The sequence below is a fragment of the Bos indicus genome, chromosome 17 (assembly GCF_029378745.1).
Source record: "Bos indicus isolate NIAB-ARS_2022 breed Sahiwal x Tharparkar chromosome 17, NIAB-ARS_B.indTharparkar_mat_pri_1.0, whole genome shotgun sequence".
Classification (NCBI taxonomy): Eukaryota; Metazoa; Chordata; class Mammalia; order Artiodactyla; family Bovidae; genus Bos; species Bos indicus.
This window is the reverse complement of record NC_091776.1, coordinates 68,441,252-68,459,741: the sequence shown is the minus strand read 5'-3', so window position 1 is coordinate 68,459,741 and position 18,490 is coordinate 68,441,252. Positions and strand designations below refer to the sequence as shown.

The 18,490-nt window shown below is 50.8% G+C and overlaps 1 protein-coding gene across 6 annotated transcripts in view; it reads right to left on the bottom strand.

Annotated features, from left to right (window-relative positions):
- Positions 1 to 20: 20 nt before the first annotated feature.
- Positions 21 to 18,490, bottom strand: part of EMID1 (EMI domain containing 1) — a 71,016-nt gene continuing 52,546 nt past the window's right edge. For 3 of the 6 annotated variants that reach the window (XM_070769784.1, XM_019977277.2, XM_019977272.2), the window contains 2 exons: positions 10,279 to 10,323; positions 21 to 773 (listed from right to left, as the gene is read on the bottom strand). In XM_070769784.1, coding sequence (XP_070625885.1) covers positions 552 to 773; positions 10,279 to 10,323 — 267 coding nt within the window. In that variant the 3' untranslated portion in view covers positions 21 to 551. Of the gene's footprint in view, positions 774 to 3,958; positions 4,050 to 4,887; positions 4,973 to 10,278; positions 10,324 to 18,490 lie in introns of those variants that run through there. The other 3 variants (XM_019977274.2, XM_019977275.2, XM_070769785.1) reach the window with 3 other exon arrangements.

The window sequence follows — 18,490 nt, the reverse complement described above, 5'->3', positions numbered from 1 at the left end:
GCACACAGACCAGGCCGGTGGGCAGTCAGGCGGGGGCCTTTATTGGCTGATACGCATCTACCTGCTGGGGCTGTCACAAGCGGGTGTGGAAGCAGGTGGCCCCCTCCCCCAGACCATGGAAGGGACTGAGGGTTCAGGGGTCAGAAGTGACATAAAGGGCCCTGAACATCCAGTCAGATCAGGTAGCTTGACCTCAGGGTCAGGAAACCAGCACCAGAAAACGAGGAGGGGTACAGATGGGCCCCCCAGGTTTGGCTGGGGAGCCGGGAGGTGAGACTGCCCACCCTCGTCATCCCTGGGCGTGTGGAGGGGTGGGCAGCTCCAAACAACAGAAGCTCCAACCCTGCCGGCCCCCGCAGACCTGCATCACCCCATTTCACAGAGGGAAACTGAGGCCCAGGGCCCTGAGCAAGGCCTCACCTCTCACCTGGGCCACGCCTCCCTCTCAGGCCCTGGTCCCTGCTCAGCCTCATAGGAAGCAGACGTGCATGGGGTGCCAGGACCAAGACCCCCACCCAAAGGCCTAGGTGGTGGAAGGGACCCTGAGGATATTAATAAATATGGGCGGGCAGACCCCAGAGGCAGCTGGCCCAGGCCAGGCTGGGAAGGGAAGCCTGGCTGGCCCTCCCCAAGGGGCCACCACCACCCTCAGTCTCTCTCGTCTTGGCTCCTGGGGGCCACGATCCGGTAGCTGGCCGCGTGTCCTCCCCTCTTGCCCCGCAGGAGGCTGGGGGTGCCTGTGCTGGCGAGGCTTGCCCCCGACCCCTCTGGTTCTGCCGGAGGGAAGAAGAGAGGGAGGGATGGAGAGAGGCCAGGTTAGTGAGGTCTGTGTGAGGCACCCACCTACCCTTGGCCTTCTGGGGGTGGGGCTCTGTCATCTGGAAGCAGAGCTGTGGGAAAGAAGGGGGTCTGGGAAGCTGGTTAGTGCCCGTCCCCCTGGGAGTTACTATCCCCTAACCCAACTACAGCGCTCAGGGCCTCTACATGATTTTCTGTGACAGGTGGGGATGAACCCACCACGTTTCTGAAATGCTTCGTACGTAATGGATGCGCCATGAAAAAGTGCTTTTTCATTAACGTATTTTGGATGTGGAGGTGTGCCCTGAGTCATTCCCATTTCATAGCTGGGTAGACTAAGGCCAGGCATCACTCTTTCTCTCTCCTTGAGTTATACGACCCAAGTGGAGAAGGGTTTAGAAGGCCAGGCTCTGCCGCTGACCTACTGTGTAGCTTTGGACCTCTGTCAGGGTCTCAGTTGTCTGATCTCTAAAACCTGGGGGATGGTCCAGATACAGAGGCCTTGGGCAACTCCAGTAATTATTGGAGTCAGTTCTGATTTGGCTATGGTGACATATGCCCCAACCTGCAAATTAGCTGACCTCCAAAAGTAAAACTGAATAATTGGCGTTCTTCCCACCTGGCAAACTCCTACTCATCCTTCAGAACCCAGATCAGGACCTACCTCCTCCAGGAAGCCTTCTGTCACTATCACCTCAGTCCTTCTCAAATGAGGGGATAGGCAAGTTGGAAGGATGGGCTGTTTTTCCAGAGGGAGAGCCCCAGGATGGAGGACTTGGCTGAGCCTCCAAAACCCTGTTCACAGGACCAACACTTGGACTCTGGTTGCGCATCAGCTTCACACTGAAGGCCAAGCGGCTGCACCCTCATAGTCATAACTGTCTAGTATCCTGGCCCCGTGCCCCATGAACCTCTGGGCTGAGATTCGGGGCAGACAGGTATCTGCAGTCACAGTCAAAGGAGTTTGTGCCCCAAACCAGGGAGCACGGGGAGAGGGAAGCCCAGAGCTCAGGTTCCAGCATCAGCTCAGGCCAAGTCCTGGCCCCACCGTATTCCAGTCGTGCGGCCTTGAGCAAGTCCCAGGGGAATGTGGGGTGACACTGCTGGAGTCACACTCCTGTGAAGTGTGTAAGGTGACCAGGAGTGGAAAGTGGTTTTCACAGTAAATACTGGGTCTTGATAGTCACAAGGCTGGTGTGTTTTCAACTCTTGCAGGTCTGGTCGCTGTGAGTCGGTCATGAGATGCTGTTCTGTCATGGCCAATGCTGTTCTGACATGACCAAATTCAGGTTTTCCCTGGGCCCCCCTCAGTGCCTAGCAGAGCAGAGAGGTCGGGGAACCTCTGCTGATGGAGCCCGAAGAGCTGGAGCTTTAGGCCAGACCTAGGGGACCCCAGGGGCTCACAACTCTCCCATTGTCATTGCGGGAGTCACGAGCCCTCTGAACCTGTGCTTCTTCCTCTGTGAGGTGGGCATGGTACTGCCCACCTAGAACGCATGTTACAAGGACTGGGGATGCTGAATATAAGTTCCCCGGCCCGGGTGGCCCAGCTGTGTGACAGCTGTTACTATTACTGGTGTTGATCACAGTCTAAACACGAGCCCATCTGGGTCTTCTGTAGCCATGGTGTATGTGATGGAGCAGTGGGGACGGTTCCATCTCCTCTGCTCCCCTCCTCCCGCAACCCCCTTCCAGGCCACACTGAGTGGACATGGGCCCTGCCAGGTGCCTGGCACTTCCTCCCTGGGCTGCTGAAGGAGGGGCAGGGCACAGAGTCAAGGCCACAGTGTGTCCCTTCTGGCTCCTGTCCCAGTCCTCCTGAGGGGGGTGGGGGGGCACCTGACAAAGAGCTGAGAGCCTGGGATTTGGTCCTTGGTCCTTCCTCTGGGAGAAGAGAAGGTCTGGGAGATGGTTGGAGAAGTTTCTAGAAGTTGGGGAAGCCATGTGGCTCAGCAGGAGCAGCTCTGGAAGCAGACCCCGCACACCTGCCCACCCCTGGAGAGTGGGGCTCTGTGGGGGCTGTCCTCTCCCCTCCTCCTGGCACTCGGAGCCTTCCATGACTAATGCGAGGGTCCCATCTCGCAGGAAGGCTTCCCCTCACACACATCCTTTGGCGTACCTGTTCCCCACGCCCCTCACCTCTGCAGATGCTGAAGACCCTCCGCCACCAAGGCAGGTACCCTGAGACCGGCCTCTGCACCTGCCCAGACCCAGAACGCAGCTGGTGTGCCCTACACTTTTGCCAAATGAAGGAGATAGCTCTGACCTTAACTCTCCTTCCTGCTGGGGGCCTCAGTTTCCCCATCTGTAGGACAGACATGAGGTTACGTGTGATGTCTGAGGCCGTGTGCACTGAAGCGTTGAGAGATGGGACATCTGGGAGGAGAGTGGCCGTTGGGGCCTCTTTGCAGGTAGAAGAGGGTTAGCCCCAAGGGCAGTCAATCCCTGCCTCTCTCCAGGGCCGCCACAGACTCCAGTTTAACTCTGGTAGGCCTCCTCAGCCCCATTGTGTCAGCCAGGTGGGGCTAACCTCTTTTCATGTCTACATTCAAGGACCTTCTCCAACGGGGCCCTGCCAGATCATCTAGCCTCAGCTCTCACCCCTCAGCAAACTCAGAACAATCCCTCTGGGTTCTCTCTGGTCTCTTGGCTTTTGGCCATGCTATTCCTTTTGCCTGTTCACTTGCCCCCGATCCTGGCCTTTCAAGTCTCCACTTAGATGCCTCCTTCCGGAAGCTCTCCCAAGATGCCCTCTGCCATGCCCCAGCCTGCTTCAGGAGCACTTCCGTGCTTTCCTGGTTGCCAGTACTCACTCCACTGGGGTATTCCTCACCCTGGGTTTAACACCCAGCTCCAGGGCTCCCCTCCCCACCTGCCCGCAGCAGCTCCCTAAGTTCCACGAGAGCAGGATTGTGTCTCTCTTATCTGTTGGAACCTGTCCAGCGAGGTACCTGGCACAGAGCAGGTGCTCAATCACTCAGGAACTAGTTACCAGAACCTTCTCTGTGCCAGACACCGTCTGCTGGCCGGATGGAAGGGCTGAAGAGGGGGTGGGGGCTGCTAGTCTGGATCCAGTGTTGGGAGGTGCCGTCTGTGTCCCCAGGCCCTTCCCAGGCCCTTCCTGGCAGGGGCTGCCCCTGCCTGCCCGCCCTGCCATTACCTGGCCAGATGATGGCTTCCAGCAGGGTGACCCGTCTGGCCAGGAGCTCCAGCTGAGCCTGCTGCTGCAGGAAGCTCTGTAAGCTAGGAGCCTGATGGGAGATCGAGAAGAGCAGACGGTGCGAGTCTGGCCTCCGGGGGCAGGCTGGGCCAGGGAGTTGAGGGGAGGGGCAGGAGCCTCTGTCAGGATCTTGTTCTCTCCTTCTAAGTGGGGACGGGGCTCACTTGGCTCCTCAAGTGACCAGATGGGTGGAGAACTGGTGGATGACTGCCTGGGGGAGGGTCTCTCAGCCCACTCATGGGGCACTTTGGGACCAGGACGGCCTGCTTAGTGAGTGCCTCTTGGGTCAGAGCTGGAGGGTGGTACATAACCCAGAATCCCCTGGGACTCGAGCCTGCCTATGTCACCCACAGTCCCCTGCCCTGCTGGAGTCTAGCCCTGTGACCTGCTGGCCCATGGACTTGCACACTGGCTCTGTCTGGAGTCTGGATCCATCGCCCATAGTCCTCCTGGTGGCCTGGGTTCTGACGTTATTACCCACAATCCCCTGTACTGTTGCAGTCTGGTTCTTTACCCACAATCCTCTGCTACCCTGGAGCTTGGCTCTGTTGCCCATCATTCCCTTCAGACTCAAAATCTGTCCGCCCTGGCACCCCTGCAGGCCTGGAAACCACATTACCCACAGTTTCCGGAGCCCCAGGTCTGACCACAGGGGTGGGGGCCCGGGTTTCTGGGGCTCCCCTCTTCCCCTGTGGACTCGTGGGACCAGTCATCGAGGGATGGGTGGTCTTGACCTTTCACGTCCCCACCTGGAGAAGGTCAGGTACCTTCTCCGGCCTCTTGACTGGGCCCAAGCAGCTCCACCCTGGAGGGCCTGGGGAAGGCTGGCGGGTGGGGGCTGGGCTGTCTGTCCGTCTGTCTCTACTCACCATAGAGCCCAATCATTGTTTCCAAGATTAAAACCCTCTCAGCTAAAATCTTCAAAGCCTCGCGTAGTTGGTGCAACCCCTCCCCCTGTGGAGGAAAGAGACAGATGCAGCCGTGAAGAGGGCAGGGGAGGGGGGCCCTGCAAAGCTTGTTGGAGGCCCATGCCCCACCCTGGACATGCACCCGCAGCCCCTCACCACCTGCCACAGCCCAGGGCCCACGGACAGCTGGAACAAGACTCGGAGAAGACAGGAGGGGGACAAGGCAGGCAGAAGCAACCCCCTTGGTAGGATCCCACCCAGCTGTCTGCTCTCTGCCCACAGCCCTGCATATCTTCGCTGCACTGGAGGCAGGGGGAGGCCAGTCTGCAGGGGCACTCCTGCTGTCCCGGGGCCTGCCCGGAGGCTGCCCCAGAGCCCCAGCCGCTCTTCCGTCTCCGCTGCCTGAAACCAGCTGCTCTCACAACATCCGCAGGATTCCTGCCACATCCCTGGGCCACTTGCACTCTTGTTTACTTAGCAGTCTTTGAACTGACTCAGTTTTGCCTTCAAGACTGTGTTTGTCTCAGCTAATTAACTCCACCAGTGGGATCAGGCTACTTTCCAATCGTCTTCCCACTCAAGTCCAAATGAATATATCAGAGTAAAATCAGAAGACGTCTGAGTGGCATCACTGTTGGGAAGCTAGGCTTAAAATGCTGGGAAGGCTGAAGTCCAGGCCCAGGCGCGCCCTTCCCTAGTCCTGTTGGGCCCCTTCCTCCCAAGGGCTCTGACGGCTCCAGGTCCATATGCTGCACATGTGGCTGGGAGCCCAGCCCTCAGCCCCGCCCTTTTGTCTCAGCTGAGTCTCCAGCACCCCTCAAACCCCTCCCCTGGACCTCCCTGCTCCAGGGTCTCCTGTCTCAAGTAGCGCTGACGCTGCCCAGGGCTCTGGTCAGGGACCACCAGCTGGCCCTCACCTTCACTTCTTCCCAGTGTCTGTCTGTCTGTCCTTTCCTCCCCCTAGCATAAGGCCCATGGTCTTGTCAGAACCCCACACTCCCTCACTCCTTCCTTCCTCTTTCCTAGTCCAGACTAAAGGTACTTCCGGGATGTAGAGATGTTAATTCTGACCAAGCAACAGGACGGCAAGAACTCCTCCAGCCCTGACACATCTGGGAGTCTCTCTCAAGTCCTTTTCCTCAGTGCAGATTAAATGAAGGGATGAGGTATAATACGCATCTTGGTACAATTGCTACCTTCGAGGTAGCTCTTCCCACACAAAACATCTAACAAGAGTCCTCGCAACGTGGCTGTTCTGAACGAGTCCATGGCCATGCTAGGACTGACCCTTGTGATCTGGCTGTCCTGTCCGTATCACATGGATGGGACTACTCTCAGGCCACTGCCTGGCCATGGAGCCTGGGGGGTCGCCCTGAAGTGAGCCCTCTTCAAGTATTACATGCATCTAAAAGTGGATGACCTTCAAGAACCACATTGAGCCGCTGGAGCATGGACAGTGGGACAAGCTGACATCACACGTCTCCTGGTGAGATGCAGTAAGAGGGCAGCGCCTCCCCAGCTGGCGGAGGGCAGTTCACCTGCATCTCCTCCTGAGGGAACTGTCAGGCAAATCTAGATGGAGGGACAGTCTCAAAAAGACAAACTCGAGAGAAGGAAGAGAAGGGCAGGGGGCCTGTTCTGGATTAGAAGAACCTAGCGACGTGACAGGAGAAGGCGATGGCACCCCACTCCAGTACTCTTGCCTGGAAAATCCCATGGGCGGAGGAGCCTGGTAGGCTGCAGTCCATGGGGCCGCAGAGTCAGACACAACTGAGCGACTTCACTTTCACTTTTCACTTTCATGCATTGGAGGAGGAAATGGCAACCCACTCCAGTGTTCTTGCCTGGAGAATCCCAGGGACGGGGGAGCCTGGTGGGCTGCCGTCTATGGGGTCGCACAGAGTCGGACACGACTGAAGTGACTTAGCAGCAGCAGCAGCGACATGATAACCAAATGCAATACACGAATCTTGATTTGATCTTGGATTTTTTTTTAAACCAGCTACAAAATGCATTTTGGAGATGACTGGTAAAATTTATAGGTAGTGAAGTGAATTCACTCTGTGTGTCCGACTCTTCGCGACCCCATGGACCGTAGCCTACCAGGCTCCTCTGTCGATGGGATTCTCCAAGGCAAGGGTACTGGAGTGGGTTGCCATTTGCTTTATAGGTGACTGTGGTACTGTGGCTCTTTGGGAGAACATCCATGCTCTTTCAAGACACACACTGATGTGTTGGGGGAGATGCAGATGAGGTCTGCAACTTACTTTCCAATGGATTAGGAAAAAAAAGTCTGTAAGTATATAAAGATTGAAAGAACAAACATGGCAAAACAGTAATAACTGGTCAGTCCAGAAGAAGGGCATAAGGATAGTCACTGAACCAACTTTTCTCTATATTTGAAAATTTTCCAAGTAAAAACCTGGGGGAAAAATGCAAAAAAAAAATATTCTGGGTAAGTGGCCTGCTATTTGCACCAATGATGTCCCAGTGCCCCCAAGCCTGGCCTGAGTGTCCAGGGCCTGCTGGACAGCCCCTTAGCTGTCACACAGACATTCCCCATTTTCCACGGAGAAAGCTCAGAGGGCCAGCTTCCCCTGGCTGTCTTCTGTCTTTCTCTATTGTAAACATCTCCCTTAACTTCTCGCCCCCTCATTCCACAGCCAGACTAGCACCCACGTGTCTCTCAGCTCCACTGACATCTGTCCATCTTCCGCCCCCTCCCAGTTCTGGCCCCCACAGCCTCTTGCCAGGATGACGAGGACAGCCTCCTGTCTAGTCTCTCTTTCTGCTCCCACGTTGCTCCCTTTTCCCATCCATTCTCCATGTGGCAATCAGAGGGATCTTTGGCTAACAAAAATCTGACCACATCACTCCCCTACTTAACATTTCAACGCGTTGCTCCCCACTGCCTACAGCACAAACTTTACACTTCTCAATATGGCCTCTTAAGTCCCCAAAGCCTCTGACTCGTGTCTCACTCCTTGCCTGTCACCCTCTGTCGCTCCAAGTATTTGCAGCTCCTCAGACACCCCAGGCTTGCCCTCGCCCCAGGGCCTTTGCACACGATGTCTCCTCTCCTCTGCCAGAACACCCTTTGCCAGGCCTCAGCCTGAGTCTCCTCATCCAAGAAGATGCTGAGTTGCCCCCTGCCATCACAGCTGAGCTCCCCCTGTCCTGTCACTGCTGGTTACTGGTCTGTTCCCCCCTACTCCTGCTGTGACCACTCTGAGGGTGGGCACTGTGTCCAAATCACATCTGTGTCCACGGTGCCCAGTCTGGAGCCTGGCACCACCAAGGAGGTGCTTGGGGAAAGTTAGCTGGTTCCCCAAGCCCTGGGAGCTGGAAAGCCTGGGCTTCAGTTCCAGCTCTGCCAACAATTCACTCTGTGGAGTTGGGCCTCAGTTTTTCCTATCTGAATAAGGGGTATGGGCTTTGGTCTGGACAGGCCAGTGCCTGCAGCGCATCCTCATGACCACTGGGTGTCACTGCTGAGCCACAGACAAGTCAATGGCTGCAAGAGCTTCACCAAGTGGTGACTAGCAGGTGGAGTGTGGGTACAGGAGCCCTCCCCACTCGGACCTCATCCCCACCTGCCCCCAACAGAGCTGGCCCTCCCAGCCCCCAGAGCCTCATGCATCCCCCAGCCCAGCAGGTCCCCTCCCAGGCAGGCGGCAAGCAGGGACAGGAGAGCAGGTAGGTGAGGGGAAGGCAGGTGGATGGGCAGGGGCCCTGCTACCTCATGGCGGTGGGAGTCCCTCCCAAAGGTGGTTCTGAGTTTGAGGCCTGTTCTGAGAGAGCTCAGGCATCTGTTTTCCTGTTGGGCCCCCCATATAGGGATGGGGCTGCCCAGCCTAATTCAGCCTTCACCCCACCTCTCCCACCTCCCCCAGGCCTCTGAAGAGGCCAGTGAAGGAGCCGGAGGGCTGGGATCTCCTGGGTCTAGCTGACCCCCAGCCCAGCTCATGCCCATGCTGTCAGTGTGCTTAAGAGGCTCTGGAGCCACTAGCGGGTGGAAGGTGGGGAAGCGAGTAGGGTGGCAGTGAGGGGCTGGGAGAGGCTTGCTAGAGAGGTAGCAGGACCCCACGAGTCATGGGAAGACACAGGGGAGGGCTCGTGCATGGTGGGGGGCTCCCACGGCTGTATCCATCACTGACCCACAATCAGGAGCAGAGAGGGCGGGGCAGGAGCTGGGTGCTCCCCATGTCTTCCTTAACTAGCGCCTGCCAGGAAGTAGGGCATCCCAGCCAGACTGCACCAGGAGTGGGTGGGGGAGGGAGGTGGGCACAATGCCAGCCTCCAGAAGAATGCCCCAATGGCCTCTCCTGTCTGCCCCCATCCCGTCCATTTTCCAAACGCCTCCTATGGCAGTGGTGGTTTCCAGGTCCCTGCATCGTGGGGCTTCTGGTGCTTCCGCCATGTTTCCTGGTGGGGGGCGGTGATTTCTAGGCCCTGAAATTCATTCACTGCAACTCCCTCTCGTGACGGTGAAGGCTTCTAGGTCCCCTTTCCCGTTTATTCTATGTCTTCTGTGCATGTGACAGTTTCTAGGCTTCTTTTGTGTACGGTGGTTTCTAGATCTCCTTGTTTCATTTTCCATGGTTCTCTGGTGCGTATGACAGTTTCTAGGCCTCTCCTTCCCCTTCTCATGGGTCTCCTGTGTATGTGACGGTGTTGAGGATCTCATGTTAATTGTACGTCTTCTGGGTACAATGGATCTAGGTCCCTTGACTTCATTCACCATGTACACTGAGTCCATGATGCTTTCCAGGCCTCCCTTCCTATGATTCACCGTTTCCAATGTGTACCGTTTGTACCACCATTTCTGGTGGTGTCCAGAGCCCCATCCCTTTTACCAAAGGGCTCTTGTGTATTTCGGTGTTTCTGCACCTCCCTTCCTGTGCTTCATGGCTTTCCTAAGGCCAGTGGGCCAGGAGTGGCCCCCTCTTCTGTGTGGGTATTGTTTTCCTGCTTCCCTTTCTTTTGCAGACAGGGGAGCAGAAGCCAAAGCCCTTGCTGGGAAGGGCTATGGGGGCAGGGCATGCAGTCTGGACTGGGTCAGCCCAAACCACCCAGGAGGAAGCGGCAGGGTCACCCAGGCCTGCAAAGGCCGCAGAGAGAAGACAGAGACAGGGACAAAGACAGAGTGTATAGGTCTGCTTACAAGGCTGGCCCTGCCCACTGGGGAGGGACAGGGTGCTGGGAGGGGGCAAGGGCTGAGAACTGGCAAGGCTCTGCCCCGGGAGACCAGGTTGCAAAGGGGATTTGGATGGGCTTCCCCCACCCCCATATAATCTCCTGAGTGTCCAGGGCAGGGGGGCAGCGGGAGGTCAGCGCTGGGCTAGAGCTTACCCAGTGGCTCTTCTCACCAGGGTCTCCTTTGGGGCCAGGTTCTCCCTGCGAGGAAAGAGAGAGGTAGGAGCAGTGAAAGGGAAGGAGAGAGGGCTTGGGGGCTGTGGAGAGAGAGAGAGAAGCTGAGTTAGGCTGAGACGGAGAGAGATACAGAGTGGCTTGTTTGGACTAACACAAGATAAAAATGCAAAAAAAAAAACCAAAAAAAAACACAACTGTTTGAAGGCAATGGAGAGTGATAAAGAGTAGCCAGTAACTGAAAGATATCTGACCTTAGAAAGAAGGGAACCGCACTGGGTAACACCCATACTTTTATGGCTTTTCCTCTGAGGGCTCATCCCAGCCCTCTCTGCCTGGCAAATGGCTCAAGCGGGAAGCTTTGGTCTTCCTGGCCTGAGGAGTCAGAGGTTGGGGTTGAGACCGCCCAAGGAGGAGGAAATTGAGGGGAAGATACTGGAAAGCAGGAAGCCACAGTAGGGAAGCAAAGTCAGTAGAGACACTCTTCTCTAATCTGTGGATGGTCTGTGAACTGCCCATCCTAAAGTCACAAAGCTGAGAGCAAAAGTCAACACTCATCAGAGGACAATTCTCTTCACTATGACATCTATATCGTCCAATATGCAACACAAAATTATTAGACATACGAAGAAACTGAAAAATGTGACCCATCCTCAACAGAAAAATCAGTCCGTAGAAAGAGATCCATGGGCAACCCAGATATTTGAATTACTAGACATAGAGCTGAAAATATCTATGACACACACTATTGGGTGTAAAATAGGCTTAAAATGTATTGTAAAACACAGGGAATGTAGCCAATATTTTGTAATAACTATAAATGGAAAGTAACCTTTAAAAATTGTATTAAGTTTAAAATTTTTTGATAAAATAGAGTAAAATCATTTTTAAATTAAAAAAAAACCGTGACAAATATGTTAAAGAATCTAGTGGAATTGATATAATGGGTGATAAGATGGAAAATTTCAGAAGGGATGTGAAAATTATAAAAAAAGAATCACATGGAAATCCTGGAAATGAAAATAATATTAGAATAATTCCTTAGCAGGGATTAACTGAAGATGGGCCATAACAGAAAGAATCAATTAACTTGACAACAGGTCAGTGCAATAATTCTAAACGAAGCACAAAGAGAGGAAAGATTTTTTTTTTTTAAATGACAGACCCTCAGTGACTCACGGGAGCCTCACTTAAGTGTAACTGGAGTCCCAGAGGAAAGAAGAGAGGGCTGAAACAGAAAAAACATTTGAAGACACATCAACCAGTTTTTTTTTTTTTTTTTCCAAGTGTGATTGAAAATCAAAACAAAACAGATTTCTGGTTTCTGGTCCAGCATATAAAGACCTTAGAAGTTGCCATTCTGTCCTCACAATAAGTAAGAAGCTGAACAAACTGAAAAATCAACAGTTCTTTGAGCCATCAAAGATGTAAGGTCACCGGGCAAACCACTGCCTCTGCCGCATGCCCCCGCCTCCCCCCATCCCAAACTGCAGAGACAGACAGGCGATCATAACTGAGTGCAGCAGGAGCCTTCCTGGGAACCCAGTGCCAGGGTGGTGAAGCCTAAAAGTAATTGCCAAAATGCTGGAGGCTCAGTGTGGACAAGTCCCAGGGTTGAAAATTCCAGGGGACCCAGTCTCGGGTGGGGCTGATGGTGGAGTTGGGGGGCATGGCAGAACGCTTTCATGAGCTTTACCTCCAGGAGTTCTAGCTGGTCCTCACAGTGAACCCTGGAGAAAAATCCCTTCCTGTTTTTTTTTTTTTTTTTTTCCTGGGGAAAGGGGCGAAGAACCATCTTGAAACACCCCAGAGCATTCTGTTCTTCTTAACAAGGCCTGATCACAGGAGAAACTACTTTGCCAGAGCCTAACTCGCTGGGATCTTATCTGTGCCTAATTAACATGGGAGTTGGGAAATACCCAGGTTTAGCCAATTTTAGCCTTTGACGTGGGACAAGGGAAATACCCCAATTCCAACCCCCTCTGACCATCTTGTTCCACTTAAAGGGGAGAAACCAAAATAAAATTGAGAAGCACTGGTGAGGTTCACCATCCAGGGCCACAGGCTCAACGAAACCCTGAGACCCAATGATACAACCACAGAGCACTTCCTCCTGACACCTCACCACGGCCTTACTAAAGGCCTGCTTACTGCAGAGGCTCGTTGCTGCTGTTGTTTAGTCACTGAATTGTGTCTGACTCTTTTGTGACCCCATGGGCTATAGCCCGCCAGGATCCTCTGTCCTTGAATTTCACAAGCAAGAATACTGGAGTGAGTGGCCATTTCCCTTCTCCAGGGGATCCACCCGACCCAGGGATCAAACCATGTCTCCTGCATTGCAGGTGGATTCTTTACCACTGAGCCACCTGGGAAGCCCACGTCCTATCTACCTTTCAACAAAAAAATTACAAGACGTACTACAAGGCAAAAACACAGTTTTAAGAGGCTGAATAAATATCAGAACTGGAGTCAGATAGGCTATGTATGTTGGAATTATCAGATAGTCTTAAAAAAACCCACAAATACACAGAAAGAAAACTGCTATGATTAATACCAAGGGCTTTCATGCGAAAAATAGACAACATTTAAGAACAGATGGCTAATATAAGCAGAGAAATGGAAATTCTAAAAGTCAAAGAGAAACACTAGAATTCAGCTGAAGGCCCTCTTTATAAGGTCAGTTAGCTCAGAACAATCACATTCTTCCCAGGCCTCTTAATAAATAGTCCTGCCCCAGTAAAGGCCCTTCTTGCGGGTATCAGAGACATGCTCCAGAAGCACAAATCCAACAGAACTTCAGCCTTTAGTCTCCCAGATCACACCTGCCCTGAAGTTCTACCAGAACAGGAAAAAAAATCACGAGAACGCTACCTGAAGCCACAGGCTCTTCAGTCTGCTGGCCAGGATTTCATGCCTTAAAAGATCTTCAAGGGAAGTGGAGAGTAACAGGGGAGGAGCACGGGGGAGAGTCAAAGGTGCTGACCAGTTCTGTTTCTTAAGCTTTTTGTGTTGGACACATGGGCCTAAGATTTAATATTATTTAGATTTTTCATGTTGAAAATATTTTGGTACAGTGGATAAGAATCTCTCTGGCAATGCAGGTGACATGGGTTCAGTCCCTTGTCCAGGAAGATCCCACACACCGTGGAGCAACTAAGTCCATGCAGCACAGCTGCTGAAACCAGTGTGTTCTAGAGACCAAGAGCCACAGCTCCTGAAGCCGGTGTGCCTGTAGCCTGTGCTGCACAGCGGGAGAAGCCACTGCAACGAGAAGCCCACGGACTGCCGGGAAGAGTAGCCCCGCTCGCTGCAGCTAGAGAAAAGCTCACACCACCACGAAGGCCGAGCACAACCGAAAATAAAAATAAATAAGTTAATTAAAATATTTTTCATTCTTCTCAAGCTCACATGGAACATTCACCAAGGCAAACCACATTCTGGCCCATAAAATATATCTCAACAAATTAAAAAGAATAAACACCATACATTGGGCTTCCCTGATAGCTCAGTTGGTAAAGAATCCACCCATAATGCAGGAGACCCCAGTTTGGTTCCTGGGTCGGGAAGATCCACTGGAGAAGAGATAGGCTAACCACTCCAGTATTCCTGGGCTTCCCTGGTGGCTCAGCTGGTAAGGAATCTGCCTGCAATGCGGGAGACCTGGGTTTGATCCCTGGGTTGGGACGATCCCCTGGAAAAGGGAAAGGCTACCCACTCCAGTATTCTGGCCTGGAGAATTCCATGGACTGTATAGTCCATGGGGTTGCAAAGAGTCAGACACGACTGGCGACTTTCACTTTCACACATCATACAATGTATACCCTTAGACCATAATGGAATTAAACTGGAAATCCCTAACAACGGGACTTCCCTGGCGGCCCAGTGGTTAGGGCTCCGCACTTGCACTACAGGAGACATGGGTTCCATCCCTGGCTGGGGAACTAAGATCCCGCATGCCACACGGTACAGCCAAAAAAAGAAAAAGATAATCAGAAACTCCCCAATACTTGGAGATTAAACAGATTTCTAAATGACACACGGGCCAAAGAATAAATCCCAAGAGAAATTTTAACATACTCTGAGCTACATGAAAATAAAAATGCTACTTAGCAAAATTTGTGAGGGACGGTAAACAGTGCTCAAAAGGAAACTTAACTATAAAAGTACAGTAGTCAGGACAGTGCGGTATTGGCTAACGAACAGTTAAATAGGTCAATGGAACAGAATAAGAAAGCCCAGAAACGGACCCACATAAATACTGTTGACTGAGCAAAGGAGCAAAGGCAACATAATGGAACAAAGATAGGAACTTCCCTGGTGGTCCAGTGGCTAAGAGTCTGTACTGCCAATGCAGGGGGCCAGGTTTAATCCCTGGTCAGGGAGCTAGATCTCACGTGCTGTGACTCAGGGTTCGCATGCTGCGACTAAAGATCCTGCATGCCGCAACAAACATGGAAGAGCCGTGGGCCACAATTAAGACCAGTGTAATTAATTATTTAATTTTAAAAAACTGGTTGAAAAATGCAAACACATGAATCTGGACACAGATCTCACAGTCTTCATAAAAATCAACTCAAAATGTATCACAGACCTAAATGTAAAATGCAAAACTATAAACTATAAAATTCCTAGAAGATAACATAGGAGAAAACCTAGATGACCTTGAGTTTGATGATGGCTTTCTAAGTGCAATGCCAGAAGCACAATTCATGAAAGAAATCATTGATAAGCTGGACTTTGTTAAAATTACAAACTTGTATTCTGCAAAAGCGAGTGTCAAGGTAATTAGAAGACAAGTTACAGACCTGGAGAAAATACTTGCAAAAGATATACCTGATAAGGGCTTCCCAGGTGGCCATAGTGGTAAAGAACCCGCCTGCCAATGCAGGAGACAAAAGAGATGCTGGTTTGATTCCTGGATAGGGAAGATCCTCTGGAGGAGGGCGTGGCAACCCAATCCAGTATTCTTAACTGGAGAATCCCCAAGGACAGAGGAGCCTGGTGGGCTATAGTCCACAGGGTTGCAAAGAGTTGGACACGACTGAAGTGACTGAACACACAGGCATACCTGATAAAGGTATATAAAGGTATATCTTTGTGTATCCAAAAAATACGAAGAACTCTTAAAAATTCAACAGGAAGAAGACAACCTAATTTAAAAAGTTCTTGCACAGGAAAGGAGACCATCAACAAGATGAAAAGACAACCTACGAAATCAGAGGAAATACGTGCAAATGACATATCCAATAAGGAGTTAATATCTGAAACGTGTAAGGAACTTATACAACTCAATAGCAAAACCCCAAATAAGCCAATTTAAAAATGGACATGGACAGTTTTGCAAAGAAGACATAAATGGCCAATGGGTGAAAAGATGCTCAGCATCACTAGTCATCAGGAAGTGCACCTGCTGGGACATCTGTTTTCAAGGTGAGAGATAATGAGTGCTGGTGAGCGTGCGGAAAAAGGGGGCCTCTGAATACTGCTAGTGGAAATGTAAATGCGTCAACCATTACAGAAAACAGTATAGAGGTTCCTCAAGAAACTAACAGTAGGGTATCCACCCAAAGGAAAGGAAACCACTGTCTTGAAGAGGTGCATTCACCGCAGTATTATTCACGATGGCCAGGATGTGCAAAGAGCCTGCATCTACTGATGGATGAATGGATACATACAACGTGCGGTATTTACACACGCACACAATGGAATATTATTCAGCCTTTAAAAAAGGGGGGGAGGGTCCTGCCATATGTGACAGCATGGATGAATGTGGAGGGCATTATGCTAAGCAAAATAAGCCAGACGGAGGAAGACAAATACCGTATGGTGTGTCACTTATGTGTGGAATCTGAAAAACAACCAAAAACGTTGAAGTCAGAGAAACAGTAGAACGGTGGTTGCCAGGGACTGGGTTTGGGGGAGGGAAGGAATGGGAAAAGGTTGGTAAAAGGATACAAACTTTCAGTTATAAGATGACTAAGATTTTTTTTTTCTTTTGGCTGAGCCATGGGGGTTGAGGGCTCTTATTCCCCCAACTGGAGACTGAACCTGGGACTCGGCAGTGAAAGTGCTGAACCCTAATCGCTGGACTGCCAGGGCGCTCCCAGATGACTGCATTCTAACCTAAGGATCTAATGTATGGTACGGTGACCAGAATGAGTCGAAATGTACTAGAGTCTATCTCAGTATTCTCAACACACACACGGAGTGTTTCTTACACAAACCATTTCTCATAAAACTAAACTTACTTTTACCATATGATCCAGCAGTTGCATTCATTGATATTTAACCAAAGTAACTGAAAACTTACACCCACACAAAGACCTGCACCTAGATGTTTGCTGCTGCTAAGTCGCTTCAGTCGTGTCTGACTCTGTGCGACCCCATAGACAGCAGCCCACCAGGCTCCCCTGTCCCTGGGATTCTCCAGGCAAGAACACTGGAGTGGGTTGCCATTGCCTTCTCCAATGCATGAAGGTGAAAAGTGAAAGGGAAGTCGCTCAGTCGTGTCCGACTCTTAGCAATCCCCTGGACTGCAGCCTACCAGGCTCCTCCGTCCATGGGATTTTCCAGGCAAGAGTACTGGAGTGGGGTGCCATTGCCTTCTCCACACTTAGATGTTTACAGCAGCTTTATTCACTATTGCCAAAACTTGGAAGCAACCAAGATGTCCTTCAGTAGGTGAATGGATAAATGAATTGTCGCACATACAATGTGATATTATTCAGATCAAAAGAATTAAAAAGAGATATCAATCCATGAAAAGACAAGCTAGAACCTGTAATGTGTATTACTAAGTGAAAGAGGCCAATCTGAAAAGGTTACATACTGCATGATTCCAGCTATATAACATTTTAGAAAAAGAAAAAATATACGAGATGGTTAAAAGATTAGTGGTTTCCAGGTGTTACAGGGGAGGGAGGGATAAATAGGCAAAGCACAGAGGATTTTAAGGGCAGTGGAATATTCTACATGACAGTACTACGGTGTGTGCACATCACGATACATCTAACAGCATCTGTAGACTGTACAACACCAAGAATGAGCCCTAACGTAAACTATGGGCTTTGGGGGATAACGACATGACAACCTGGGTTCATCAACTGCATCAGCTGATGTGAGATGTCGGTGGTGGGGGAGGCTCTCCACATGTGGGGACAGGGAGAATATGGGAACGCTCTGTACTTTCCACTCTATTTCGCTGTGAACTCAAAAAATGCTGTAAAAAAGAATTGTATTCACTAAACAAAACAACCAACAAAAGCAAGACCCAGAAACCTTACAGACCCAGGAATTTCAGCCAACCCAAAGCAGAGTAAACACACAAAAAATCACACCCAACCACACCATGATTGATCTGATGAAAACCGAGGGTGAAGAGAAAAATCTTAAATGCCAAAGGAAAAAAAAAAAAAAGACATATTATGCACTGGGGAAAAACAGTAAGAACAACAGCCAGTTTCTCATGAGAAATTATAATTGTCTACGTAAAACAGAAGACCACGGAACAATATCTTTACAGTACTAGAGGGGGAGGAAACTGCCAACCTATCATTTTATAGCCAGTGAAAATAACTTTCAAAAATTAAGGTTCAATAGAGACAGTTTTAGATAAACAAAAGCACTGAGGCTTTGTTGGCAGCAGACACACATTACGAGAAAGGCTAAGGGACGTTCTTTAGGCTGAAGAGAGACAATACCGTATGAAAATCCGAAGCTAAAGGAAGGTATGGAGAGTATCAGAGATGACAAACACGTCATTAGATGTAAAAGACTTTTTTTTCAAACTTCTTTAAAAGTCAACTGGTTGTGTAAAGCAATAACGACAGTGAATTGAGGGTTTAAAACAAATACAGAAGTAAAATTCGTGACGGCAACAGCACGAGGACAGAGGGGGGTGAATTATACGTTTGTGATGGTCTTCCTTATACACGAAAAGGTATAACAATTCAAGTAAATGGTGCTAAGTCAAGGGCACGTCTTGTTATCCTTAGAGCAGCCACAGAAGAATAACACAAAGAGGTATAACAAAAAATATCATTAGTGGAGATAACACAGAATTGTAAACAATTCTCAATCCAAAAGAAGACAGGAGAAGAAGAGGAAAAAAATGAAGTCAAGAGGAGATTGAAGTAAACAGAACTCCAACAGCAAGATGGTTGACTTAAACCAAACCGTATTAGTAGTGATGAGA